This window comes from Cynocephalus volans, chromosome 10 (genome assembly GCF_027409185.1).
Source record: "Cynocephalus volans isolate mCynVol1 chromosome 10, mCynVol1.pri, whole genome shotgun sequence".
Taxonomy (NCBI): Eukaryota; Metazoa; Chordata; class Mammalia; order Dermoptera; family Cynocephalidae; genus Cynocephalus; species Cynocephalus volans.
The window spans coordinates 32718252-32745896 of NC_084469.1; the positions used below are offsets into that span (position 1 = coordinate 32718252).

At 53.3% G+C, this 27645-nt stretch overlaps 5 protein-coding genes across 6 annotated transcripts; 3 read left to right on the top strand and 2 right to left on the bottom strand.

Moving 5' to 3' along the window:
- Positions 1–4565: 4565 nt before the first annotated feature.
- On the top strand, positions 4566–6704 carry GP1BA (glycoprotein Ib platelet subunit alpha). Its single transcript, XM_063113285.1, has 2 exons — positions 4566–6024; positions 6205–6704. The coding sequence occupies exons 1-2, from the start codon at positions 4566–4568 to the stop codon at positions 6702–6704; spliced, it is 1959 nt and encodes a 652-aa protein (XP_062969355.1).
- A 2092-nt stretch (positions 6705–8796) lies between these two features.
- On the bottom strand, positions 8797–11663 carry SLC25A11 (solute carrier family 25 member 11). Its single transcript, XM_063110525.1, has 8 exons — positions 11430–11663; positions 10670–10822; positions 10375–10581; positions 10149–10239; positions 9976–10066; positions 9792–9891; positions 9660–9711; positions 8797–9543 (listed from the first exon to the last, which is right to left on the bottom strand). The coding sequence occupies exons 1-8, from the start codon at positions 11522–11524 to the stop codon at positions 9388–9390; spliced, it is 945 nt and encodes a 314-aa protein (XP_062966595.1). The 5' UTR covers positions 11525–11663; the 3' UTR covers positions 8797–9387.
- A 62-nt stretch (positions 11664–11725) lies between these two features.
- Positions 11726–16045, top strand: RNF167 (ring finger protein 167). The gene is made up of 10 exons (XM_063111060.1): positions 11726–11931; positions 12068–12568; positions 12652–12732; positions 13607–13732; positions 13845–13932; positions 14128–14218; positions 14443–14548; positions 14684–14777; positions 15376–15456; positions 15535–16045. Exons 2-10 carry the CDS (start codon positions 12485–12487, stop codon positions 15840–15842), a joined length of 1059 nt encoding a protein of 352 aa, XP_062967130.1. The 5' UTR covers positions 11726–11931; positions 12068–12484; the 3' UTR covers positions 15843–16045.
- Positions 16046–16522: 477 nt separating this feature from the next.
- PFN1 (profilin 1) lies at positions 16523–19381 on the bottom strand. Its single transcript, XM_063112293.1, has 3 exons — positions 19069–19381; positions 17441–17633; positions 16523–16857 (listed from the first exon to the last, which is right to left on the bottom strand). Exons 1-3 carry the CDS (start codon positions 19198–19200, stop codon positions 16760–16762), a joined length of 423 nt encoding a protein of 140 aa, XP_062968363.1. The 5' UTR covers positions 19201–19381; the 3' UTR covers positions 16523–16759.
- A 1948-nt stretch (positions 19382–21329) lies between these two features.
- On the top strand, positions 21330–27035 carry ENO3 (enolase 3). Of its 2 annotated transcripts, none has more exons than XM_063109584.1 (12): positions 21330–21438; positions 22656–22742; positions 23007–23102; positions 23263–23321; positions 23465–23534; positions 23914–24047; positions 25156–25378; positions 25489–25686; positions 25891–26092; positions 26495–26603; positions 26738–26796; positions 26884–27035. In XM_063109584.1, the coding sequence occupies exons 1-12, from the start codon at positions 21414–21416 to the stop codon at positions 26951–26953; spliced, it is 1332 nt and encodes a 443-aa protein (XP_062965654.1). In that variant the 5' UTR covers positions 21330–21413; the 3' UTR covers positions 26954–27035. The 2 variants fall into 2 exon arrangements, with proteins under 2 accessions (XP_062965654.1, XP_062965655.1); XM_063109585.1 differs by lacking the exon at positions 21330–21438 and adding an exon at positions 21931–22025.
- Positions 27036–27645: the final 610 nt, after the last annotated feature.

Below are 27645 nucleotides of genomic sequence, written 5' to 3' on the forward strand. Positions count from 1 at the left end.
TTCATGATTAGGTCGCACCCTGGGCTGAACTCAGGTAATGACAAGAAGAATCTAGTGGAAGGAACTTACAAAGACATTTTAGCTTTCTTGTTTTTCTTTTTCATGGCTGGCTGGTACCAGGATCCAAACCCTTGATCTTGGTGTAAAATACCACACTCTAACCAACTGAGCTAACCAGCCAGGCTCCCATTTTAGCTTTCATACTGAGAGGAAAAGGTGCCTACTTTTACAGTGCCATCAAGTTTGCACTCATTTGTGGAGATATAATCCCTCAAAAGGAAATTAGAGTCCTCTTATCCCAGAGGAATGATGCTGGATGAAAAAATTACAAATTCTCACCTTGGGTTCTACATTATAAAACATGTAGGATGCCACAAAGCAGTACTCAAATGAAAAGTATAATTGAAATAGATTTACCTAAAAAGCAAGAACCGTTGAAAATAAGTGAACCAAGATTTCAACTCAAGATAGTAGAAAGAAAATATGAAGATAGGCTCAAAATACGAGGAATTATTTTTTTTTAATTTTATTTTGTTGATACAAGGAATTATTAAAGATAAATGTAGATATTCATCAAATAGAAAAAAATTAATGAGCAATTGACTAATAAAATTAGAAACTGGTTCTTTAAATAGTTCAGTAAAATAGACCAATCTTTGGCAAGTTTGATGAAGACAGAAAGAAGGAGGGGGGACAGGATAGGGAGAAAGAGAGAGAGAATACAAATAAACAATATTGGGAGTCATAATTATAGATAAGGAGATTTTAACAAGTGATAAAAGTATTTTGGCTTTTTCTGTTGTTGACCTTTTTTTTGGCAGCTTGCCAGTAAGGGGACCTGAACCCTTGATCTTGGTGTTACCAACACCATGCTCTAACCAACTGAGCTAACTGGTTAGCCTGCAAATGATAAAAGTATGTGTTCAACTTTATACTAATAAATTTGAACATCCATATGAAATAGGAGATTTTATTGGAAAATATAAATGACCAAAATCGACTCAAGAAGTAGAAAACTCAACAGACCAGTCATTAGGAGCTGGAAAGGTATTCAAAGAGCTATCTCCCAAATGACGTCAGGTCCAGATGGGTTTATAGGTGAATTTCACCAGTCTACATAGATCAGAAAATCCCTGTGATCTATAACTGTCCCAGAGAATATAAAGTCTCCCAAATTATTTTGCAAGGCTAGCACAACCCTGATCACAAAACAAAATAAAATAAACACACAAACAGAAAAACAGACAAAACGCCCAAAAGAAATCTATAGGCCACACCTATTTTTTAATTTAGATGCAGAAGTTCTAAATAAAATGTAAGCAAATCAACCCAGAATTATGTTAAAAGAATAATTCATAATGACCAACTAGGGTTAATTCTAAGCATTCAAAGATGCAAATTTGAAAATGTGCTAACATAACATAACTCAGGACATTGACATCTGAAGAAAGTAAAACATTGATCACTTCAGTAGGTTCCAAAGCATCTGAGTCTTTTTTCTATATTTGGAAAATCCTTCAACTCAGGAATCTTTGGAGAAGCAGAATATATTTCTCATTACAGAAGCTGAAAATGCCAGATACTTCCTTTTCTAGACTCCCCTGCAGCTGGGTCACAGGCACATGACCAGTTAGACCCACACCCAGACTTTGAATAAGAGCTAGTATCACAAAGGAAGGGGTTGGCTGGTTAGCTCAGTTGGTTAGAGTGCAGCCTTATAACACCAAGGGCACCAGTTCAGATTCCCAGTACCAGCCAGCTGCCAAAAAACAAAAAGCAAAAAACTCAAAGGAATAAGAATAGTGCATAATTGTCTCTGCAGAGAGGAGGTTGTGGTAACAAAGAGTTTCTGGCTCAGCAGCTGGAGCCATGCAAGCAAGCTTCAGTCTTGCCGCAGGAGCAGAGCTCACCAGACTGGTTCTGCAGCCTGGTTCTGGACAGTGTTCCTGGCTGCATGGTCCTATGTCTGGTTCTCCAAGCCTCACTATCTGTGAAGTAGCTCATGTATTTTTAACAAATTCCTTTCCAGCCTAAATTAGCCAGAACATTTTCTGTTGCTTACAACACTGTTCCACCAGTGCAGTCAAAATCAACAGCCTCAGGTTCTTACTCAGCATCATGGCTTCTCTCTGTGTCCCACCTCACTTCCTGGTACTAACTGCCTCATTTTCTCCACATTTTCCATTACCTTTTGTAGCTAGAAAATCATATAAATAGCAAGTCTATGGATTAACTGCATCAGGCTCAAGTGTCCAGTCACCAGCTATAAGCAGTTAGGAGCAGGCTCATACAGTTGCATGGTGCCCCTTCTGGGGAACAGCAGGTGAGTATTTTCATCATCTTCTAATGATGGCAGTGAACCAACAGACGTGGTGGCTGACTTTCTGAAACAGACTCCTAACCTGGCCTTAGGAAGTCAGAAAAGGCTTTCCAGACAGGCCGGCCCATGGCTCACTCGGGAGAGTGTGGTGCTGATAACACCAAGGCCACAGGTTCAGATACTATATAGGGATGGCCGGTTAGCTCACTGGGTGAGCATGGTGCTGACAACACCAAGTCAAGGGTTAAGATCCCCTTACCGGTCATCTTTTAAAAAAAAAAGAAAGAAAGAAAAGGCTTTCCAGAGGAAGAAATTCTGAGCTGGAACTTGCCAGATAAGTAAGAGTTAGGCAGAAGAAGGAGAAAGTTCAAGTGCAGGAAAGAAATGATCAAGAGAGAGGGCAGAGTAGCAAAAACTGGGGCTGGACAGATAGGCAAAGATGAGATCTCACAGGACCTCGTAGGCCATGTTAGGGGCTTTAGACTTCCTCCTGAGAGCTATAAGGAGCCATTGGTGAGCTCCAAGCAGTGAAAGTGGAGCAAATTTGCAGTTCTGAAAGCCCATTCTGGCAGAGAATGGAGAGAAGAAGGAAATCAGAAAGTTGGGAGAAGGGCCAGCCCATGGCTCACTCGGGAGAGTGTGGTGCTGATAACACCAAGGCCACGGGTTCGGATCCCTATGTAGGGATGGCCGGTTAGCTCACTGGGTGAGCGTGGTGCTGACAACACCAAGTCAAGGGTAAAGATTCCCTTACCAGTCATCAAAAAAAAAAAAAAAAAGAAAGAAAGAAAGAAAGAAAGGAAGTTGGTAGACCAGCTAGGAGGCTTTCGCAGGGAAGTATTAGAAGACGGTGCCCCGGACAAGGAACGGGGGCGGTGGGGATGGAGAGCAGATGGAGAGACCGGAGATAAAATCAGCAGGACTGGTGGTAGGTTGGGTGTGGGGATCAAGGCGGGAGGAGGTAGGGGTGACTCTCAGGGATTTTGTTTGTACTGACCGAGTCAGTGAGTGGATGTTGGTACCGTTCACCAGGTTGAACAACTCAGGAGAATCTATTTGGAGAGAGATGATGAGCTCAGTCTTGAAAATATTGTTTTAGTGCCTGTGGGACATCCAAGTAGAGAAGCCCAAAAGGCAGTTGGACATATGTGTTTGGGTCTCCGGAGAGGAGTCTGGACTAGAGATACAGATCTGAGAGTCATTGGGGTCTAAGGGGTTGAAGACAAGGGAATGAATGAGGATAATCTCAGGTGGTTGTGTAGCATAAGAAAAAAAGAGGGCCTAAGAACCAACTCTGGGGGCAGGTAAATTGTTCAGGAAGGGCAGAGGAAGAGGAATCCACAAAGGAGGTTGAGAAGGACCAATCAGACGGGTAAGAGGAGAACCAAGAAAATTACAGCATCTTGTCTGACAGAGGCCAAAGAAAGATTCCCAAGGAGAGAGCGGCCATGGGTGTGCAGGCTGTGGAGATCAAGTGAGATCGTAATGGAGAAGGGTCCTGTGGTTGTAGAGGAAGGGAGGGCACCTGGCCTCAGCGAGAACTGAGTCAATGGAGAAGTGAGGGGAAGAAATCAACCTAGAGTGCAGTGAGAAGGCAGGGGGAGGTGAAGCAGGAGAGAATTAAAATTAGGCAACTCTAAAAATGCAGCCGTGAAGGGGGGCAGAGGGTGGCATCCGGAGAGGTTGGTAAAAGATGGATGAGAGGGGGTGGAGGAGTTCACTCCTGATCTCCCCAGTGCAATAGGAAAGTTGGAGAGAGAAGAGCCAAAAGGAGGGCTTGGGGGAAAGTTGTGGACGGAGGTGATAAGGGCCTGTGTCCAGGAGAGAGACTGTTCCCCGGGTCCCAGGAGCCCCTATCAGGCTGGTGTTTCCTCCCCATCCCCATCCCCTTCCTGCCACTGGCCAAGCCCTCCCTGGAGCTGGAAGAGAGAAGGACTGAGTCACACCCTGGAAGAAGCTCGGTGCCTTTGGAGGTCTTTCTGCCTGCCTGTAAGCTGGGGTTGGGGCTGGGAGAGAGGGGATCTGAGGGGAAAGTAAGAGCCAAGAGCTCGGAGCTAGTGGCTTAGGCTTTGGTAACAAGGGTGGGAGAAGGGAGTAGAGAGGATGGCAGCAGGCACGGAAACAAGTTTCTGGGAGAGATCCTGGGAGCTGCCCAGGGAATGCGGGGACTGGTCCTGGGGGAGTGATGCTGGGGACTGATGGGGCATCCACTCACCCCCCTCCTGCCCCCCACCCACAGGTCCCCATGCCTCTCCTCCTCTTGCTGCTCCTGCTGCCAAGCCCCTCACACCTCCAACACGTCTGTGAGGTCTCCATAGTGGCCAGCCAGGTAGAAGTGAACTGTGATGAGAAGAAACTGACAGCACTGCCTCCAGACCTGCCAGCAAACATAACCATCCTCCACCTGGGTAAGAACCCTCTGGAGACCTTCTCCACAGCTTCCCTGATGCCTTTCACTCGCCTCACTCGGCTGTACTTGGATAGAAGCAAGCTGGCCAGTCTACAGACTGATGAGATGCTGCCGCTGCTGGAGACCCTGGATCTATCTCACAATATGCTGAAGAAGCTGCCCTCACTGGGGCAGGCACTACCTAACCTCATTACCCTGGACGTCTCCTTCAACCAGCTGGACTCGTTGTCTCCTGGGGCTCTGGAAGGCCTGAGCCAACTCCATGAACTCTCCCTGCGTGGCAATAACCTGGCGACTCTGCCCCCAGGGCTCCTGGCACCCACAACCCAGCTGCAGAAGCTCAATCTGGCTGACAACAAGTTGCATGAGCTGCCCCATGGGCTCCTGGATGGGTTGGAGGACCTTGACACCCTCTACCTTCAAGGGAACATGCTGCGCACGATACCAAAAGGCTTCTTTGGGGACCACCTTCTGCCTTTTGCCTTTCTTCATGGCAACTACTGGCAATGCAACTGTGAGATCCTCTATTTCCGTCGCTGGCTGGAGAACAATGACAACAATGTCTACATATGGAAGGAGGGTGTGGATGTTAAGGCCATGACCCCCAACGTGAGCAGTGTGCAGTGTTACAATCTGGACAATATCCCCATCAGCAGCTTCCCAGGGAAGGACTGCCCCACCCTTGGTGATGTGGACAGCGCAGAAGACTATGATGTCTATTCAGAAGTGGACACTGAGGGTGCTAAGTTGTCTATCACTGGGACAGTGGTCAAGTTCTCTATCAACACCGAAGCCCACACAATCCACTGGGGCCTACTCTATCCACAATCTCCTGCTTCTCTAGACAGCCAAATTCCCTCCTTGCCTCCGACCCAAGAATCCACTAAGAAACAGACCACATTCCTAACCAGATGGATCCCAAATTCCACCATGTTCCCGGCTACCAAGGAATACATCACATTCTCCAAAACCCCGAAGCCCACCACTAAACCCACCACAACCCCAACCACCCCAAAGCCCACCACAACCCCAACCACCCCAAAGCCCACCACAACCCCGACCACCCCAAAGCCCACCACAACCCCAACCACCCCAAAGCCCACCACAACCCCAACCACCCCAAAGCCCACCACAACCCCAACCACCCCAAAGCCCACCACAACCCCAACTACCCCAAAGCCCACCACAACCCCGACCACCCCAAAGCCCACCACAACCCCAACCACCCCAAAGCCCACCACAACCCCAACCACCCCAAAGCCCACCACTAAACCCACCACAACCCCAACCACACCAGAGCACACAACCTCAACCACCCAGGAGCCCACCACAACCCCACCCACCCCAAAGCTTACCACAACCCTGACAACCCCAGAACACACAACCTCAGCCACCCCGGAGCCCACCCCAACCTCAACCATCCCAGAACCCGCCACAGTCCCAACCACGCTGGAGCCCACCTTACTCTCTACTATCTTAGAATCCACTACAATGTTCATCTCTAAAACTGCCAACACTTCAAAGGTCCGTGGAATGGCTCGAAGGAATTCGGATAGCTTCAGAACTGACCCTTTCCTCAATCCTGACTTTTGCTGCCTTCTCTCCCTGGGCTTCTATGTCTTGGGTCTCCTCTGGCTCCTGTGTGCTTCTGTGGTCCTTATCCTGCTGCTGACCTGGGTTCAGCACGTGAACCTACGGGCCCTGGACTCTGCCCAGCACGCTGCTCTGGCCACAGCCACGCAAACCTCACATGTGGAGGTGCAGAAGGGAAGGCAAGTGACAGTGCCCCGGGCCTGGCTGCTCTTCCTTCAAGGCTCACTCCCCACTTTCCGCTCCAGCCTCTTCCTGTGGGTGCGGCCTAGTGGTCGTGTGGGGCCTCTCATAGCAGGACGGCGGCCCTCAGCCCTGAGTCAGAGTCGTGGTCAGGACCTGCTGGGCACAGTGGGCATTAGGTACTCTGGCCACAGCCTCTGATGGTGGGAGGTTCAGGGACCTTGAGAAAGGCTCCAGTGAGCTTTTTATTGGGGTCTAGTGGGGGTGGGTGAGTAAGGAGCATGCGGTCATGGGGCGGTCTTAGTTACTTTTCCTTTATGAGAAGCCCCTCTTCACACCACAGGCACACGAACTCAGACCCAGCAGATGAGGAGGTAATGAGATGGAGGTGCTGGGGGTGGTCATAGAACAAAGCTCCCTACACTGCATGGGGGCTGCCAGACCACGTGGTTATTACCAGCACTTTTGGGAAGTTTTTAGGAAAAAAACAAGTGAATAGAATAGAGCATGCGTGGTTTCCACATGCTTCTGTGCATAGAATAAAATTTGGAAAGCCATTTATCAAGATGTGAGTTACAAGTATGGGTGGTTTTATTATTTTTCCTCTGCTTAGCATTTCTTAGTTTTCCACCATTATTGTACATTATTTATATAATAAAAAGTAGTTTTAAAAAGAAAATGTAGTTTCTTTTGAAGAGGAAGAGTGGCTGGGGCACCTGTTACAAGAATTCCCAAGGTCCCAACCATCTGCATCTTGGTCGCAACTACTCACCCAATAACCCCCTGGTCATAGCCTGCACTCCCCCTGCCCGGGGGGGGTCTCCTTCTCTCCTCCAGGAGTGAACACCCACCAGACCCCCCCAAGCATCAGATCTAGCTCAAGAACCATAAATCTCCCTGGAGTTTAGTGACACTACTGAGGTCTACCTGCCTGTAGCCTGCAGTACTAAGGGGAGAAAGCTGGGAGCCTGTTCATACCTGCAGCCGCAGAAATACAGCTCTCTTCACTGCCAGGTCAGTGGGCAATGGGAAGGGTGTGGGCCTGGAAGTGTGTGCCGTCCTGGTAGGTGTGACTGAATAGTCTTGGGTTTCCTACCATCAAGCTAGGACGCAGGCAAACGAGATCGACTTCCCTCCCCTGGTTCCATAGATTCTGCCATTCCCTAACCACATTGCTGAGGCTTTCTTTCCTGCCTCGTCTCCAGCTCAATCCAGGGCTTGGGGCCCAGAAATGGGATTTAAGGATGACCTTCCACAGAGAGCCCCCTCCTACAGATCATACTGGAAGGATCTTCCTAACCTGAAAATCTGACATCTCTCTCTTGCTTTGAACTCTTCCCCAGGCAGAGGACAAACTCCTGAGCTTAGAAATCGAGGACTTCCATACACTGACCCCAACTTAACAGTACAGCTGCATCTCTTTGCACTCTCCTCTGCAAGCTGTGCTCCAGCTATGGCAAACTTCTCATAGATTACCTGCTCCCCACCACTGTTCCTCCTCTGAGCCTTTGCCCTCGCTCTATGCCAGGAGTGCTGCCCCACTCCCTTCCCCAATCAGTCTAACTGCTACTATGAGCAGGTCTTGCCTCCTAGGCTGCGCCAAGTGCTCCAAGTTATAGTCTATTGCTACACTCTGTTTCCCAACTGCTCCTGCATCATCTGCCCCTCTGGACGTGGAACTCCTTAAGGACAAGGTCCAGGCTTCACTTCTCAAAGAAGCCACCAAACCCTAGGACAGTATGCATGGAGGGGTAAGGCAGTGGTAGCAGTACAGCCACCAGATGCTGAACTCCACCTCTCCTTCTGTTGACAAGGCTCTGCCAAGGGGACAGCTCCCACCTGCTGCCTGCCTGTCCCCTGGCCTGGCCTGAAGCCCTCTTGCTGCCCAGCACTCCTCCCAGTTTCACCTTCCCATGCCCTTTTACACCCTAAGAGGTTCCTAGGCCCCTTTAGGGCAGGGCCTGGGAATCACACATCTAAAGAAATGGAAAAGACCATAGCTCTCCCCACCTGAGGCCCAGATCAAGTCTTTGGCCAACATGCTCCCTTTCCTCAAGCCTCCAGGCTTTGGGGGTCTGGCTCCAGTGCCCATCCCCACAAGCCCTGCCCTGCCCTGCCACCCCCTGCTGGCTCCAGTCCATCACCAGACTCTAGGGACTTTTCCTGGGGTTTATGTAAGATGACTTGCGTGTCTGCTGCATTCTTGGGCAAGTAGCTGGGAAGCAACACACAGGACTGGAGTTTGGGTTTTCTTTCCCCGTCAGCTGCTGCGGCACGACTGATGTACAAAGCATTTGCATAAAACCAGCAGGTATTTCTTTAATAATTCTTCTTAAAAATTCCAGTTCCTGTTCTCCAGGGGTACCAGCTTCTTTGTCCAGTCTCCTCCCCCTCCTAAACCCCACAACTCTCCAGATTTGGGAGTGGTGTCATCCATCTAATTTATTGATTAAGTCCTCACTGAGGTAGAGGGAGGCAGGACCACATCCTCCCACTGCGAACCTTCTGACCATCTTAATAGCTTCTGCTCTCTCCTGTCCCCTCAGCTCTACCTTGGTTTCCCCACTGAGAAGGGGAATCTTCTGCTGTCCTGCGTGCCCTGAAACTAACACCCAAGAGGAGGTCATAAATCCTCAGGGAGTTTCCCAGCTCCCCCCAGGGAACAGCCAGGGACAGAGCAGTCATAAGGATCAGGACAAGCAGGGCAAACTAGAACGGGGGGTAGAAGAGACCAAAGTCCTTTACCACAAAGGAGGAAACCACACCGTGGAAGGGAAATAAATAGATGGGCCCAGGGCAGCAGAGTCCAGGCCCCAGGGGCACCGTAAATGTAGGTGGCGGAGAATGGGAGCCCTGGCACACCAGCTCCAGGCCCACTGCTGCCTCAGCCACTGAGGAAGAGACGCTTGTAGGCCTTGTTCATCTGCTCCAAGAAGATGAAGGTGAGGACGGTGTGGGGGCCCAGGCGGGCATAGTATGGTGTGAAGCCCTTCCACAGGCTGAAGAAGCCCTCATAGCGGATGACCTTCACCAGCACATCCTAGACAGACAGGCAGGCAGGGCGCCGGGGCTAGGACTTGGCCTCCAGGGCCTGTACCCCTACCCTCCCAGAGCATCCAACACTCCAGACCTAGCCCCCCAGCCCTGCTTCCTCACCAGCCCATTCTTGTATTCTGGCTTCCCGTCAATCATTCGCATGTTCTGAATCCTGAAAGAGTGAAGGTAGGGGCATGAGAGACAGAAAGGGGGCCCTCCCACCCCTCTCCAGGCCCAGGCCTGCACACTCACCGGGTCTTGGCAATGTCCACAGGCATGGAGGCGGCAGTGGTGACAAGGCCGCTGATCATGCTGGCACAGAAGTGGCACAGGATGTTATCAGAAAAGTAGCCTGGGGGGTGAAACAGAGGGTGGCAGTCTGCTTGGCGGTGGTGCAGGCCAGTCTGGGAGCTGAGGGCCCAGCTCTAGGTCTCACCTGAGTCCAGCAAGAACTGCTTGGATTGGGAGTAGGAGGCGAGCTGGGCAGCGTTGACAACAACAGCCCGAGCCATGGTAGGGATGCAGCCCTGGAGGTGAGGGAGTCGGGGAAGAGTCAGAAATACCTGAGAACTGACCCCACATTCCCTAAGTCTCCAGCACCTCACTCACCCGCCATAGTGTGGGGACCCCCTCTTCCCGGGTGATTCGAATCAGGGCGTTAAATACATTTTTGTAGCCACGGCGCTGGTCAGCTGGAAGCCTGGTGGGAAGGCAGGGAGAGGCCAAGGTCAGGACAGCCCACTCTGCCCCAAAGTAGCGGTGGGATTAGACATTGGTTCTTTCATTCTAGATCCCAGGAAATGCGGCTGGAGTTAGGTTCAGACCTGGAACTCACCGGCCATCGGCAGTCATGCGGATAAGAGCCACCTCAGCTGGTGTACCCACAAAGGCACCAGTTGCACCTGCGGTCATGCCAATCAGGGCTTTCAGCAGAAAGCCAGGGGGTGTACCATCGGCCCCAGTCAGGCGCTCAAACAGCACGGTATAGATGCCAAGGCGAGTAGTCGTGTAGGTGGCCTGGCGCAGCAGGCCAGCTGACAGCCTGGAGAGCAAAGGGATCAGTGAGCATGTCAGGCCAAGGTCTGGAGCTGCCAACCCACACCCTACCTCTCATCCTGAGGCTGCAGTACCCAGTGTAAATGCCCCTTAGCCCTTCTGCCTTCAGGATGCTGGTGAGGGCATGGAAGCTGGTTTTGTACTCTCGAGTCTTGGCCCCTTCCCCGCTCAGCTGCATCCGGTTCTTCACAAGGTCCAGAGGCTGCACAAAAACTGTAGCTCCCATCCTGGGGGTAGACGGGGATGAAGTCAAGGGTCTGGTGTTCAGATCTACCAAGGCCCACTATAGCCTAGCAGCAAGGAGTTACAAAGATCAGAGCCTGCCATGCGATTAAGGACTCAAGAAGCTGGTGGGCATGTGTATGAGTCTGTGTGTATACCAAGAGCAATGGTCTGAAAAGTCCAGTTGTCCAGCAGGAGCCATTCAATGAAAGAGCTCCAAGCAGCTCCATGGGGGTGAAGCAGTGACCTGGGACGGCATGCAGTCCGACCCAGGGAGGGAAGAAGGCGGGCATCCATGGCCTTTGACTCCAAGTATTCCTTCAGAAGCCATTTAATGATCTGGAACCCCACACAGCCCGGCAGAGCCAAGCAATAGGCTGGGGAACTCGGATGACCCGGGAGGGTTGTGCAATGACCCTGCATGCAGACCAGGAGGGGCCCTGCAATGCGCGAAAAGATCCTGGCAGGTCATACAGAACCTAGCAATATGCTGGCAATCGCGCTGACCCCGTGCTGGCTCAGTTCACTGCAAGAGACCCAGAGATGAACTGAGCCCGGTTCCTTGCGCTCGTCCCTTCCTCCTCCTTTCCCATCCCTGGGGCCTGAGCTTACCCGGCCAGGCCCCCAAACAGGAACTTGACGGACTTAGGGGAGGTACGGGGCTTCCCGTCCATCCCGCCGGCCCCAGGACTCGCCGTCGCCGCCATCGCCCCTCAATGGCCCTCGGCTCCGGGTCCCGTGTGCGCGCGGCCCTGCTCGCGCCCAAGGTGACACCGCGCGCGCGCGCGCGCACGCCACTCGGGCTCTCAGGTCCGGCACCAGCTGGAAGCTGGAAGCTGGTGCCGGCGCAGGCGCGCAGCGCAAAGGCGGCCGGGAGTAAGGAGGAGCTTGAAGGATACGGGCAGGAAGGGGTGTGGCTGATTTAGGAAGCCCGAGTATAGGAGCAGTATTTACCGATTTGGAATCGCGGGAAAATAGAGCAGTTTGTTTGAAGGTCTCGCGAGATCGAGTGAGTCAGGCTAGCTAGAGTTAGGAGGTCTCGCGATAGATACAGCAAGATTTCAGCTCGCGATACTTGAAGACACTACAGCGGCAACCAGAGGGAGGAGGAGAGGTTGGTAAAACAGGGCAGCTGCAGGATCCCGGGCACTAAGGGGAAACGATTAGGACGTCTTCTGGGGCACTGGTGCATTCTCTATCTTCATAAGCCCTCTCTCCATTTCTAACCTTTCTTTTAACCGGCCTTTTAGGGCCGGAAGTCCTTCATCTCGAGCACCCAATGCTGGAAGCGGCCGAACTTTCCTTACCGGAAACCCTTTTCCAGGGATAGGAAGACGACCTACCTGTCCGGAAGTCCCACCTCCTTGTGCTCCCCCACCCTTCCAGAAGTTTTTTTCTCACTGTGTTTACCTCTGTCCCTTCTCCTAGTGTTATCCCTGCACCAGAGAAGTATACATTTAGTGTCTCCCTCCAGCTCCAGTAAACGGGCTGGATATCTCACTCCCCGAGTCGGGGTTCCTTCCCCAGCGCCCCCATGTAGCTGGAAAGTGGGACCTGGGGGTGGTTGGACCCCTGGGATTTTGAAGGAGGGGCGGGGAGAGCGCAGAACTCGGCTTCTGCTCCTGCTACCGGGCCGCGGCCTTCTCAGCTTCCCCCCTCCCGCTATCATGCACCCTGCGGCCTTCTCTCTTCCTGTGGTTGTGGCCATTGTGCTGTGGGGAGCGGCCCCCATCCGGGGGCTCATTCGAGCGGTGAGTCTGAGGGGTGGATGGGGGAAGGGCGCTGAAGGGAACGTTTGCAGGCTGGAGGGGAACATGGACTTTTTTGTGCGCAGACCTCGGAACACAATGCCAGTATGGACTTTGCAGACCTCCCAGCTCTCTTTGGGGCTACCCTGAGCCAGGAGGGACTCCAGGTGATTTTCCTTTTTTTCTATTTCCTCAAATCCTCCACCCTGAGCAGGGGTTGAGGAGTCTTGCCTGGGTGAAGCTGGAGGTTGGAAAAGAGTCAAGTTAGGAGCTAAGTGCACAAGCACATCTAGTATAGAATCCAGAATCTAGAGGGAGAAGACAAAGTGTCCAGCCATGGAACTCTGAGCTTATGAGGGTGACTGAAAGTGGACTAAGACTAAAGGCAGGACGAAGTGGTGCTTATCAGTAGGGTCTCGGGAGCCAGTAATCGCTTGTATGACGTTGGACAAGTTAATTATCTCTAAGCCTTAGCTTATTTTACTGTAAAATAGGATAATAACAGAAGGTATTTTAGAATTATTGTGAAGATTAAGTTAGGCAAGTAATTTTGTAGTGCTTCGTCACAAAGACTGTCACATAGCTGGAACTCATTTGGGCCATAGATACTAGTAGAGTTTTGGGTAACTGGAAAGTTGAAAGGGGAGTGCATTCTGTTTGAGTATGTACTGGAGGGGGAATGTGAAACAATTTGAGAGAAAGTGATGTGGATGGGTAGAGAATTAAATTACCATCAGTGAGAAACTGGAAGGTAGAAGAATTGAGTTATCCTGGAGTATGGGGTACAGGATAGCACATCTGGGACAGAGAGAGATGATGGGAGTGTCCGGTGAAGAGATTTTGTTTGATGTAATTGCATCTTCAGGATGCTAAAGAGAAGATGTAGATTTCTGACTTGGGGGGGATGCTCAGACCCCAGGAATGAGAAGGAAATAAGGATAGAGGCTGTGTGGCATGTTGGAGCCAGTGTGCTTAGTGGGCTTTGTGAGGAGCAGAACCTAGAGAGAAGAAATCCAACTGTTGTTTGCTTCTCTCCCTCAGGGGTTCCTTGTGGAGGCTCACCCAGACAATGCATGCAGCCCCATTGCCCCACCACCCCCAGCCCCGGTCAACGGGTCAGTCTTTATTGCACTGCTTCGAAGATTCGACTGCAACTTTGACCTCAAGGTTGCTGAATGTGGAGTGGGAGCTGGGAAGCTGAGGGTAAAAAAAAAGGGCACCAGGAATGAAGGGAGGCAAGGCCCCTGATGGTTCTTTATCCTCCGTCTTGTTTCTCTAGGTCCTAAATGCTCAGAAGGCTGGGTATGGTGCAGCTGTGGTACACAACGTGAATTCCAATGAACTTTTGAACATGGTGTGGAATAGTGGTAAGGTTGGGGTATCTGGACAGTTGGGTTTCCAGAAGAGCTCAGACTGAGAGATGGTGGGAGGGCTGAAGGCTTAGGGAAAAGAAGCCAATTATTCTTTGGGTGGGATGAGGTAGAAATGCCAAATGCCAGCGTTCCCAAAGGATTTAAGGAGAGTAAGGTTGAGTCCCTGGTGTAACACCCTGATCCCTGCAGAGGAAATCCAGCAGCAGATCTGGATCCCGTCTGTGTTTATTGGGGAGAGGAGCTCCGAATACCTGCGTGCCCTCTTTGTCTACGAGAAGGGGTAGGACATGCGCCTCTTTCCCACTCTTCCTTCAGTAGTTCCATGCCAGCCTGCAGCCTCACTGCCCAATCATTTAGCCTCAGCTCCCTCCTGCCCTGCCTCTTGGCTTTTCTTCCCACTCCCTTTACTCTCCCATGGTCCTTGTCCAGAGCCAGTTACTTTGTCCCTCTTCCTTTGTCTCTTTGCCTTTCTTGCCCCTCTGAGATTGGACTTCCTTTCCCCAGGGCTCAGGTGCTTCTGGTTCCAGACAATAGCTTCCCCTTGGGCTATTACCTCATCCCTTTCACAGGGATTGTGGGACTGCTGGTATTGGCCATGGGAGCAGTGATGGTGAGTAGCTTAAGGAACATGATGGGAAGAGCTGGGGCCTGTAAGGCCAGACTGGATCTGGAGGTGGGGTTGGTTTGTACTAGATTGTCCAGTTTTGTTCCCTAAGCTTGGTCCATCCACTTTCCCTTCCCCTAGATAGTTCGTTGTATCCAGCATCGGAAACGGCTGCAGCGGAATCGACTTACCAAAGAGCAACTGAAACAGATTCCTACACACGAATATCAGAAGGGTGAGGGGGAGATGAGGGCCTTTCCCCCAGTTTACCTGGTTCTGAAGGAGTTTGTCAGCCTGAGATGCTCTTTTTCTTCTCTTTTTACCCACAAATACAATGAGGACAGCAGAGGACAGTAGAGCAGGAAGTGGAAAGCAAAGATGAGAAATGAAATAGTTGGGGGAAATAGAGGGTACAGATTTTGCTTATAAGAGAGAAGGTGGGGAGGATTCAGTCTGAGAAGGAAGAAACAGGTAAGGAGGGGCTGGGTCTTTAGGCCCTGAAGCCTTCAATGCCCATATAAGGATATAGCAGAAGCCCTGCCCCTCATTTCCACTCTTCCCACTCCCTCCCTCTCCACCCTCAGGCCACCTCCCCCAAAACCCACTTCCCTTACCTCTGCTTCTCTTTGCTTGTCCCTTCTAACCCCAAATTCATCCATGTTCAGCCCTGGCCTTATCTTACCTGCGAGTCTTAGCTCATTCACTGGCTTTGTAAGTCCAGGGAAAATAATTTTTGCAGAGCTTAGCTCCACCGCTGGCCTCCCAGAGTGAGTTCTTGTGGGCCTTGGTTGAGGGTGGCTCAGTGAGGGACTGGATTCCTTTTTCTCCCTCAGGAGACGAGTATGACGTCTGTGCCATCTGCCTGGATGAATATGAGGATGGGGACAAGCTGCGAGTACTCCCCTGTGCCCACGGTGAGGCCCTCACTGCCTGTGCTTATGCCCCCACCCCACCAGCAGGCACCAGGTGCTTCACCTCATTCCTCTCTGCAGCCTATCACAGCCGCTGTGTGGATCCCTGGCTCACTCAGACCCGGAAGACCTGCCCCATCTGCAAGCAACCTGTTCATCGGGGTCCTGGGGATGAGGAGCAGGAGGAAGAAATTCAGGGGCAAGAGGAGGGTGATGAGGAAGGGGAGCCAAGGGATCACCCTGCCTCAGAACGGACCCCACTCCTGGGCTCCAGCCCCATTCTTCCTACTTCCTTTGGCTCCCTGGCCCCAGCCCCTCTTGTTTTTCCTGGGCCCTCAACGGATCCCCCACCTTCTCCTTCCACCTCTTCACCTGCCATCCTGGTCTAGTATTCCTTCCCTTCGCCCCCACCTCTGGTGACCTATTTGCACAGGCCCTCTTCCTCCAGTCTTCTAAGTTGAGGGATAGAGGACATTTTCATCCCATGTTTCTCCCTCACACAGCCCCATCCTTTTGAGGGGATGGGCAGGGAGGGGTGCAAAGGGACTGGGTCTTCACTTCTTGGGTTAATAAAATTGTTTTTGTGGACTAAGGAAGGGTAAGATCATTCTCATACAGGTGAACTTATCCTTTGGGGGAAATCATCCCTTTATTTGCCATAAAGGGGCAGAGGAGAACTGGAGACTAACCTGTAGTCATGGGGACAGCCCCAGCAGGCATTTACTGTGACTCAGGAGGAGCCCCACCCACATGAGGATGACTCAATTGGCCCTGCCTTTCCCGCAGGCCTGGACCTATTCTCTAGCCTGGATGGCTCTATTCCATTACCCACCAATTCCACTAGCACACTTGAGAACTTAGCCCTGGAAATGCCACTGTGGAGGGGTGGGCCACCTAGCCAGGTAGGCCTAAAGCAGGTGCTTAGTCCTGGACCATGGAGGCAAGAAGCTAAAAATCCTGGACTTTGTAGTGCCTCAGTCTTTCAGCTCACAACCCAAAGCCAGAATGAAGGAGGCAGGTCACGGTGCCTGTCTCCCATTCTGACACCCAAGCTCAAGCCACACAGCACTTGTTAGTAGAATCTTTTTTATTCAGAAAAAAAAACAAAAAAAGTTTTCCAAGCACACACAGGAGGGGTATGGGTAGGGGGAGGTGTCTGTCCATCCAGCCCTGGCCCCCAGCCCATGTGGTTTTGGCAGCAATAAGGGGTATGGGGTAATGGCCCAAAAAATAAAAATGATGTGTGTGTATGGGAAGGAGGGGTGCAAAAGCTGTGGGGAGTGGTGGAGGGGAGGGACAGACGAGGTCAGTACTGGGCACGTCGCAGATGGGAGGCCATTTCATAACATTTCTTGTTGATCAAACCGCCGTGGACACCTTCTTTGCCCATCAGCAGAACTAGCGCTGGAGGAAAGAGAAAAGAGGCTAGGACCCAGGTGTCACAATTCCACCCCCTGCCAGCTGTTCAGCAGCTGTCCAGCCCTGGGGGCTGTAACCCAACCTCATCCCTCTCAACCCCCCCCCACACAGGGAGGCTGTCAGTCACCCTGAAACAATAGGGCTTTTCAAAAAGGGAAAATCAAGCTTAAAGGCTGAAGAGTAACAGACTAAAACTTAGGGGTCAAAGGCTTGTGTTCAGGCTAGCATCAGCTGTGCATGAGCCTGCCACTTCCAAATTTTAACAAAAGAGCTCAAAAGGTGAGACCTAAATGCTGACTTGGGACCTCACAGATCTACCTGCTCCAAGAGAAGAGAGTTTCTAAACTGAAAGGCTTAAAACAAGAAGGAACTTAACAGGTAATGCAGTTCAACTTCTTTATGTTACAAGATGAGGAACTGAGACAGCTGGGACTATCCAATGTGCCAGCATCCAGCAATGCTGGTCTCCCTTCCCACCGGAGAACCACAAAGAAAAACACCCAAAAGATTAATGGAAGGAGGTACATTAGGGATCTCAGAGCTATAGGAGTCAGACTCAGAAACTCACTCTTGGCAGTCATGGTGACAGTGACGTTGAAGGTAGGGGCTCCACTGGTGCTCTTGGTACGAAGATCCATGGTAAATTCCCCATCCTGCAGCAGTGAGTCCCGGATCACAGAACATTTCTGTCCCCCAAGTGTCAGCCCATTCACGAAAAAACTTGACCGATCTTTGCCAACCAGGACACCAACCTCAGCTGGCTGGAAGAGGAACCAAGTACTCATCAAGTTAGTACACCAAGGTTCCCACCTTTTTCTCCAAGGACCCACCTGCCTTTCACTTCTCTAGGAGCTAGAACCCCCGGGGGGGAGAGGTGTATGTTATGTACTTTGTACAAATCAATGAAATTTGAAAAACTCTTGGGATTATGGGAAGTTAGTGCAGAAAAATACCATGATCCTCAAACCTAGAAAACGGGATCAGAGAGGAAGGGATGACATATTCCTCTGAAGCCTTAGATCTCGGTGTTTAGTAAGGAAAGCAAATCCAGGAAATAAAGGGAGCCAAAAGTCAGTGAGGAGAGGGGAGAGTCTTTGGATGCTCAGAACTCTCCTTCAGGAAAAGCAGAAGCGGAGAGGGGAAGGGAGGGGGCGGGCGAGGCAGGAGAAGCAACTTTGCCCTTATTTGGTCAAAGGTTCTGAAGGAGTTGTTAGGGGCCCGGACGCCTGGGTCTCCAAGTAACCTAGAGTTTAAGCCTAGGTATCTATGCCCCGAGATGAAGAAGCAGACCCCTGGGGGCTTTTCGGGTAAGTTGGAAAACTTTTGAAGGTAGCCGGGGACTAGACACAGCAAGCCAGTTTTCGGGTCCAGATACCCCAGGGAACCTTTTTCTCCCACCCCCTTACACCCCAAGCCCCCACATCCGGTCCCCTCCCGCCCGGAAATCCCCTTACCCCTTTCAAACTTCCGCTCCCCCTCCCCACTTCCGGGCAGTGTGGACAGGGGAGATGGTGGTGGGGAAAGCAGCAGTCATCCCTTATTCCTTCACTTTACTATCCCGAACTTCTCACAAAGTTCCCCTGCTCCAGGCCCCGCCGGATGGCGGGAAGGCAGGGCGAGGGGACTTCCGGGACTGGCCTCACAGGAATGTTGAGTCCAACGTGCCGAGTTAGGGGGGGCGTGTGGCGGCCTCGCCCTCTCTAACGGAGTTGGGAGGAGCAGGTAGCCCACGGAGGACGGGCACGGAACGAAGGCCACGCGCCCGGAGCTCCCTCCCGCAGAGCGGGTAACAATAATGGAACGGGGCGCGAGCTGGCGGCCGGGGGTCCCCGAGTCCCTTCTCAATCACAATCCCTGGTTAAAATTGCAGCGCGCGCGCCCGCCCCGCCCTAGAGGAGGCGGAAGTGGGCCGCCGTACCGGGCGGCGCGCCCCTCCCCGCCCTGTGCCCCGGATGTAACGCCCCAGCGCAGAAAGCGGGGCGGCGGGCTGGATGGGCGGCCGCCGCCTGGGGCGTAGGACTTAGGGGCAACGGAGGGACCGGCTCACGTGCAGCCGCCATTCGCGCCGCTTCCAGGGCAAGGACCCGGTCAGGGCCTTTCGCTGCCCTCCCTAGCCCCCGCGCCGGCCCCCACCCAAGTCCCCCCCTCAGGGTCCGAGCATGACCAGTGCCCTGGACCGCGCAGACCTCGCAGTACCGTGATATTAACGAAGGTTTTCCCGGGGACGGCGGCCCAGACGGAGGGCGAATCCTTGTAGCCCACGATGGCCGCGTCCTGACAGGTCCCATCCGCCATGAGGTTGTCGATGTAGGCGTTCCACCCGGCCATGGCGCTGCTAACTGGGGCTGTTCTAGGCGCTGCTGCTAAGACCGCGGGCTAGGCTCGGGCTGCCTCGAGCTGGCGGGCGGGGGGAGGTGGAGAGCTCGGGGCACGCGCTGCCGTCCGGACCGCGGCTCTGGTAGCTGTGCAGCAGCCCTCGCACCGCCACTTCCTGCTCCTCCCCCCCCCCGATTTTTATTTGCAAAGGATGGTAGGGGCGGAGCCTTCTCCACATTCCCTCCCTCCCCCTTCTCCCCTGCTCAGACACCGAACTTTGCAAGTGCAATTTTAAAAATCCCTCCCCCATTGCAAAATTTGCAGAGTTCGATGGAAAGCAATGTAAAAGGATGTGGGAGGTGGCGGGAGAAGGGTTAAGGTTAAGGTTCTCTCCAGTTCCCACTGAATATTAACCAGACTTTGGTATAGGGGAAGTGAGCCTGAGGAAAGAAAGAAAGAGAAAGGAGGAAGAATGAGCAAGCTGCAAATTTAGCAAATTGAACAGGGTTCGGGGAACCCAGGGTTAAACGGCGTGACTCCTTCCCCCACCTCTGCCGGAGGGAAGGGACAGCGGGCGGCGGCGGCGCGTGCGCCCGCGCCTGCGCCGGGGTCGACAGGAAGAGCGCGTGGGGCGGTTGGGGCTGGCGGCCGGCTGTGCGGGCGCGCGTGGCCAGGCCATTTGGACCCTCCTGGGAACGAAGGCTGGCCCGGGACGTGTCTCCCGCCTGGCGGAAGGGGCGGGGGTGTGCGCGCAGCCGTCTCTCCACTCTTCATTTTACTTATTCAATAAACAAGGGAGGAAAGGGGGAATTTGACAAAGTACCCGCGGTCGTTCTCAGACCTAAAGGCACCCAGCGGCGCACTTCTGTCCCCAGCATCTGTCCGGGTTGCACTAGTTGGGGTCATTCGAACCCATCCCCACTCCAAGGAATCGGCTCCAGCCCAGGGCCTCACCCCGTGTCCCGGCCCCGCCCGCCCCTGCCGGGCCAGCAGTTGGGGTCACCGACCGTGCCCCTTGGCCCATCTCTCCAGAGGCCACTGAGCGCGGGCGCCCGCGGGGCGAAACGGGCGGGGCTATTTTTCAAGGCGGAGGAATACTAACGTTCCAAGATGGGCAACTTTTTCAAGAAGGGGAAAGTCCTTTCTACTTTGGGCCCACTGGGTTTTTTCTTCTTTTCCAGTCAAACTTTTGCTAAGTACTTGTGAGTCATTAGTTCGCTCACCGGGGAAGGGGGTGGGGCAGGTCTGTGCCGGGGGCTTAGCGCCCTCTCGCCGCTGAGGGGCTCGGCCGCTTCCGGTCCCTCGGGGGAGGGGCGCCGGGGTCACGCCCGCCTCTCGAGCGGGAAGGGGCTTCGTTCCTCTCTCATCCTCCCGAGCAGGGAGCCGCTCCCCGGCGTCCACCTCGACTCCCATGGCCCCCGACGCCCCCCGAGCCCGTGTTCCTCGACAGCCGCGCGGCTGAGTCACCGGCGGGCTCGGGCGGGGCCGCATTCGGGCACGTGGCGGCGCTCCCAGCTTGCCATCTCCTGACCTCTGGCCTGCCGCACCCCCCACCCCAGGGTGGAATACTCCCGGGAGGGAGCGGCCGGAGATAAAGGGGGAGGGCCGAGGTGGGAGACCGGCGGGGGGGCGGGTAGGGATCTGGGGTGGGGGCTGGGAGACGCACCGCGGGGCAGGCCGGCGGGGAGGAGAGCTGGGGAGAGGGCCGCCGGGGTGAGTCACCGGGCGCGGGCCGCTCGAGCGCCGGCGGGAGGGGCCTCCGAGTCGGGGGCGAGGAGCCCAGGCGCCCCAGAACCTCCGCCCATCGGCCGACTGGGGTTGCGGCAGAACTCGGGGCAAACCGCACACTCCCCCAGGAGCCACCAAGGCGAGAGGATGACCGGGTGCAGAGACCCACTACCTGGCAATGCTACAAGCGGACCGCCGGACGGGCCTCGGGCGTTCAGACGCGCACAAAGGGCCACCCCTCTCCTTCCGTCCATTCATTTTTTTCACTCCTGATTGAACACCAATCACTGATGGGCTGGGGCCGCGCGCTGAAGCTCCCACAGTCTGTGGGGAAAGGGACTCCTGACCGACAGTCTCCACGCTGGGCGACAAGTGCCCTCCCAGCGCTATCAGTCGGGCGCCGCGCCAGCTCAGAGGGCCCGTCTAAATTCGTCTCCCGGCCCCCACTCTCACCCTCCTCAATGGCCGGGAGAGGGTAGGATGGGGTGGCGCCGAGAATGGCCGTTATTAGGACCCTGAGAGGTGAGCCCCTCCCGCCTTCTGGGTGGGGGGTTCAGTTTGAGATCTTAGAACTTGCCCAGAATCCCCAGTCCCTTCCCCCAACGAGGGCAGAGGCCCGCCAAGTGAGCTGAGCATGTGTGAATGTCAATCCCGCAGCCCCTCTTCCAGGCCCCCTCCCCAGCCCTGCAGGGCTCAGGTTACCCCTGGCCTTTTCTAAAGGGCACTTGTTCCTCTTTAACCTTTGCAAAAGAGGAATATAATCCTGGGGAGGGGAGAGACCCCCCAATATGAAGCCTCTCCCCTGCCCCTCCCAACGGGTGGAATTAAAAGTAGAGACTTTTCTTGGGGGACAGAGAGAAAGTGAGGGCAGTCATTGACCTCTGGAAAGGGGGCAGGTGCCCAGGGCCAAAGACTTCTGCTTTAGGCTGTAGTGGGCACTTGGCGGCCAGCCCGGTGTGGAGGGGGGAGGATGGACAGAGAGGCGGGGCTGGCTGGGGGCTAGTGTGGCTCAGGGATAAATGCCCAGCCTGAGAGGGGGTGAGCTGACACTGTCCCAGCTGCCACCTAGACTCGGAGCTCCATCCAAACCCCCAGGGAAGACATCCCAGGTCTGGTGAATCTTTCAGCCCCAGCGGGTGGAGGTGATAAAGGGTGCGAGTAGTGCTGGCTTGAGGAAAGTGGGAGAAATTTAGGCTTTTTTTCTCCCTGTGACTGAGGATGCTTGAACAAAAGAGAGAAGCTGGAGCAGGCAGGACAGGGCAAACTCTGGGAGTACCCAAGGGCATATTGGAAAAGGAGGCTGTGGGGAGGGGCAGGCAGGGATGGATATAGAAGTGTAGAGTTGGAGCTGGTAGGGAATTGGGGGCCCAGGAGGGTTTGGGAGCAGGAAAATGGAAACCAGAAAGGATCTGAGGGAGAGGAAGCCATGGAGAACAGATTGCTTGACCAGAAGGGTGGAAGAACAAGACATAAGTGCAGTTTTGGGGGAGGTGGGGGTTCATGGAGTGGCAGAATCCGAAGAGTTATAAAGGAGAGGCCCCCTGGATTCTTAGGATGGGAGGGTGGAATAGGAGCTGTTCTGAGTGGGGGAGGGGGCGGCCTCTTTGGTCTGTGACCTTTTGGTGGGTATTTTTAGCTCAGGCACCTGCCTTCTTGGGGTGGGGAAGACTCTTAAAGGGCAAGGGATTTCTGGTTCCTTAAGAGATCAACTGTCCAAACTCACATCTCTTGTCCTGCAGCCATGGCCATGCAGAAAATCTTTGCCCGGGAAATCCTGGACTCCAGGGGCAACCCCACAGTGGAGGTGGATCTGTACACGGCCAAGGGTACCACAGGCCCATTGAATTAGTTTGCCTCAGAAGACCCCAACCCCATCTGGCCTTTGTCCCCCAATTCTGTACCACATCCTCTCCTTTCTCTGGGGTCCCCTTCCCAAAACTTTTGCAACTCTTCCAACCTGGCTCCAGAGCTAGGAGCAGCAGGAGTCTCTCTCTGTGCTGTCTCCCTGGGCTCAGAGAGAGTAGCTCACACTCAGCCCTCGGGAGGGGAGAGTGGGAACTCTTTTTGATATTCCAATTCCTCCTACCCAGGCCGATTCCGAGCAGCTGTGCCCAGCGGGGCTTCCACAGGTATCTATGAGGCTCTGGAACTTAGAGATGGAGATAAATCCCGCTACCTGGGCAAAGGTGAGGAAAGACCAGCGCAGAAGGAACCTTGTGTGGGTGGTTTCAGGACATGGGCACACAGGGGTAGAGGACTGGAATGCAAAGCTCTTCAGGAGCTGGGGGCTACAGGAAAAGGCCTGATTGAATCGGAGATCTGAACCTCCTCCTCTGGCCTCTCTAGGAGTCCTGAAGGCTGTGGAACACATCAACAAGACTCTAGGCCCTGCTCTGCTGGAAAAGGCAAGTGGAGGAGACTGCTCCTCTACGCTCCCCCCAACGCCCCAGCCGCCTCATCTTGGGCAGCTTCCTCCCCCAAATATCTTCACTTATCCTTCCACACGTGCCCTGACTTCTGAGAAATCTGACCTCTGCTCTTCCCTCAGAAACTAAGTGTTGTGGATCAAGAAAAAGTCGACAAATTTATGATTGAGCTGGATGGGACCGAGAATAAGTGTGAGTGAAGGGTTGGAGACGGGCAAGGGATGGGGAGAGACCACGTGAGGTCTGACTAGGGTTATTTCTGTGTCCCACATTTGGGGGCACACAGTAGCTGGATGGGTTTTTATTCATTCCACAGGCATTTCCTGATGTCTGCCCTCTGCCAGGCCTGGGCCAGACTGTGGACACAGACTTAAATTGAAACATTCCTCTGGGGTGGGGGCTCCCAGAGCTCCTCAGGCCATGTAGGGAGAGATCTGTTAACAAACTCTTAATGCACAATGGTTTGGAGCTCTGGATTCTTCCTGGGGTGACCAGAGGGGACGTTCAAGGAGATAACCCCAGACCCTGCAGGAGAAGATCTCACCCTTTCTTCCCACTTGCCTCCTTCCAGCCAAGTTTGGGGCCAATGCCATTCTGGGCGTGTCCTTGGCGGTGTGTAAGGCGGGAGCAGCCGAGAAGGGGGTCCCACTGTACCGACACATCGCAGATCTCGCTGGGAACCCTGACCTCATACTCCCAGTGCCTGTGAGTGCAGCTGCCCCTGCCAGATCCCACAGTGACAAAGCTGCCCCCACCCCGTGAGCAGTGCTTTAACAGTCCCTGGAAAATCCACCTTTCAGACCTGCTCCAAAGAAGCGGTTTCCTGAAACTGAATCTCTCCTGCTGCGGTTCAGCCCCTCCCTCTTTCCCACAATTCAAACCTTCCCTTACCAAGTAACCTGCTTCCTTCACATTCCAATCCTAGTCTCAAAAATTCCAACCTCAGCTAGCCGGTTAGTTCAGTTGGTGAGAACACATCCTCTTAACACCAAGGTCACGGGTTCAGATCCCAGTACCGGCCAGCACCTAAAAAAATAAATTCCAACCTTGTTCCGCCCATGCCTCCCACCCCCAGATCATTTTGAGACCTCTTTCATGGTGAGAATCTTGGCATTTCTTTGTATCTTCTTGAGTCCTTATTAAACCCATGCCCTCTTAACGGAAACCCTTTGAATTTAATCTCAATAATAATGTTACCATTTATTGTTACTTATTAGGAAGATTGTAGAAGAGCATGGACTGCTAGAGACAAACCACTGGGTTCCGATCCTGGCTCTCCCTGTTTCCTAGTTGTGTGATCTTAGGCGAATTACTTAACCTCTCTATGTCTCAATTTCCTCATGTGTAAAATGGGGGGTAATAATGGTACCTACTTAATAAAGGTGTTTTGAGAATGAAATGAGCTAATATATGTAAAGCACTTAGAACAGTGCCTGTCATGTTGTAAGTGCTGTAAAAGTGTTAGCTATTATAGAACTGGGCACATGCATAGAACTTCACATTCAATTTATCTAATTTTCAGCAAAAGATCCTGCAGGGAAGTTGTTATCCCCAATTTATAGATATGAGGAAAGAGGCTCTGAGGAGTAAAATTACTCATCCTAGACTACTCAGCTAATAAGTAGGGAAGCCAGGATTCCACCTTGAACCCCCTTCTTTTTTATTGGCGGCTGGCTGGTACAGGAATCCAGACCATTGACCTTGGTATTACCGGCACCACGCTCTAACCAAGTGAGCTAACAGACCAGCCCTCCCATCCTTTCTTGATCCCTCATGCCCTGGCCTAGACATGAGCCCTCTCTCCCCATCTCAGGCCTTCAACGTGATCAATGGGGGCTCCCATGCTGGAAACAAGCTGGCCATGCAGGAGTTCATGATTCTGCCTGTGGGAGCCAGCTCCTTCAAGGAAGCCATGCGCATTGGCGCCGAGGTCTACCACCACCTCAAGGGGGTCATCAAGGCCAAGTATGGGAAGGACGCCACCAACGTGGGTGACGAGGGTGGCTTTGCACCCAATATCCTGGAGAACAATGAGGGTCAGTGCTGAGCACCCGGGGGGGACAGATCCCCTGGGTCCTCATGGGGAAGGGAAGCTGCAAAGACAGGGGGCGCTGGAGTCTCAGGTCCTTTCTTGCTCCTCTCCCAGCCCTGGAGCTGCTGAAGACGGCCATCCAGGCAGCTGGTTACCCGGACAAGGTGGTGATCGGCATGGATGTGGCAGCATCTGAGTTCTATCGCAGCGGGAAATATGATCTTGACTTCAAGTCACCTGATGATCCTGCACGGTACATCACTGGGGAGAAGCTTGGGGAGCTGTACAAGAGCTTCATCAAGAACTATCCTGGTGAGACTCCCAGGTGTTCTAGTGTTCCTGCCCACGTACCCTGCAACTGCCTTATATACTGATTCGGTGCCCTGCTTTGCCACAGACATGGGTCCTTCCAACCCTTAGCCCCATGACAATCCCTATCCAAACTCTTCTGACCTGTTACCCCTCAATGAGGCCCCTTCTGACTTTGACTGTGACTCTGCTCCCAACCCTCACCAGTGGTCTCCATTGAGGATCCCTTTGACCAGGATGACTGGGCCACTTGGACCTCGTTCCTTTCTGGGGTGAACATCCAGATTGTGGGGGATGACCTCACAGTCACCAACCCCAAGAGGATTGCCCAGGCTGTTGAGAAGAAGGCCTGCAACTGCCTGCTGCTGAAGGTCAACCAGATTGGCTCTGTGACTGAATCCATCCAGGCGTGAGTGCCTCTCTGCTCCAGCTCTGCCCACTCCAGCTACAGTCTTGTCCACTAACTCCAAGTCTACCCTTCCCTTGGCACTTGACCCACCCATGTCTTCTTGACCTTAAGGCTTTGACTAACTCTTGGCCTGACCCCAAGAGTTTTGCCATTGCGGCCCTGCCATGTCCCCCACCCCCAGCCCATGCCATTCCTCTCACCCAGAGCCTGCCGTTCTCACCATCATTGCAGGAGCCCATATTCAACATCAGAAATCCCTCTTCTCTCCTACTTCCCAAAGAACATAGTCACTGCCTTTCCTGCAGTGTCCACTCCCCAAAACACAAGGGAAAAGCCCCATCCAGCCACTGGCTTCCCATGAGAGGGTCTCATAAGGCCTCATCATGTGTCCTCTCTACCCAGCTGCAAACTGGCTCAGTCTAACGGCTGGGGGGTGATGGTGAGCCACCGCTCTGGGGAGACTGAGGACACATTCATCGCTGACCTCGTGGTGGGGCTCTGCACAGGACAGGTACTTGTGGCTTCCTTCTACTGACAAGTTGTTCTTGGGGTTCCAGCCTCCTGCCCCTGAGTTGATGCCACCACAGGATGCTTTCTTGGGGCCAGGCCCAACTGCTTCCCTTCAAATTCTTCTTCCCTCCTCAGATCAAGACTGGCGCCCCCTGCCGCTCAGAACGTCTGGCCAAATACAACCAACTCATGAGGTACGAGGGGTACAGTGGGCTTGGGCATTGGGGAGCTGAGGGTTATTGGATTGGAAGGCAGCAGTTCTGACTTTATCTGCATCCTAGGATTGAAGAGGCTCTCGGGGACAAGGCTATCTTTGCTGGACGCAAGTTCCGTAACCCAAAGGCCAAGTGAGAAGCCGGAGGCCCCAGGACCCCACTGGACAGACCCGGGCCTTTGAGCCCTTCTCCCTGAAATAAACTCTAGTTCCAACCAAGACAGTGGTGTGCTCCTTTGTGGGAGGGAGGGAGGACAGGCTGGTCTCTGGGTTAGGAAATCCTGACAGGAGGTGGAGAGATATGGATTGAAAGAGGGGAGGCAGACACAGACATGTAACCTACTGGGACAAGAAGGAAGTGAGGGACTCAGAGACCGAATTTCACATTTTGGAAGGAGGTTGGGAGAAACATGCTGTGTGTGAAATAAAGCTGAAGAGGGGCTGATGAAACAAGGAACCAGCTCCAGGAGAAGGGGAGCACAGTGGGGAACCGAGCGTCCCACCACCACCATGAAAGGGGAGCGGGAGCAGGCCTGCCTCTGAGTTGAAGTGAATGGTCTGCAGAGTGCACTGTGGAGTAGAGGTCCCAGTCCCAGTGAGTGCTCTGTAAGGATAAGAGTGGGAATGAGAGCAGCTGCCACTTCCAGGGAGCGTATGAGGATCTGGAATTGTTCTAAACATTTGACACATACTGACCTGTGTAATCTTTGGAACAGTCCCATCACAGAGTTACCATGACTATCCCTATTTTACCAGTGAGGGAACTGAGGTACCAACAGTTAAATACCTTACCTAAGGTAACAGAGTTAGCAAATGGCAGAGCCAGGAT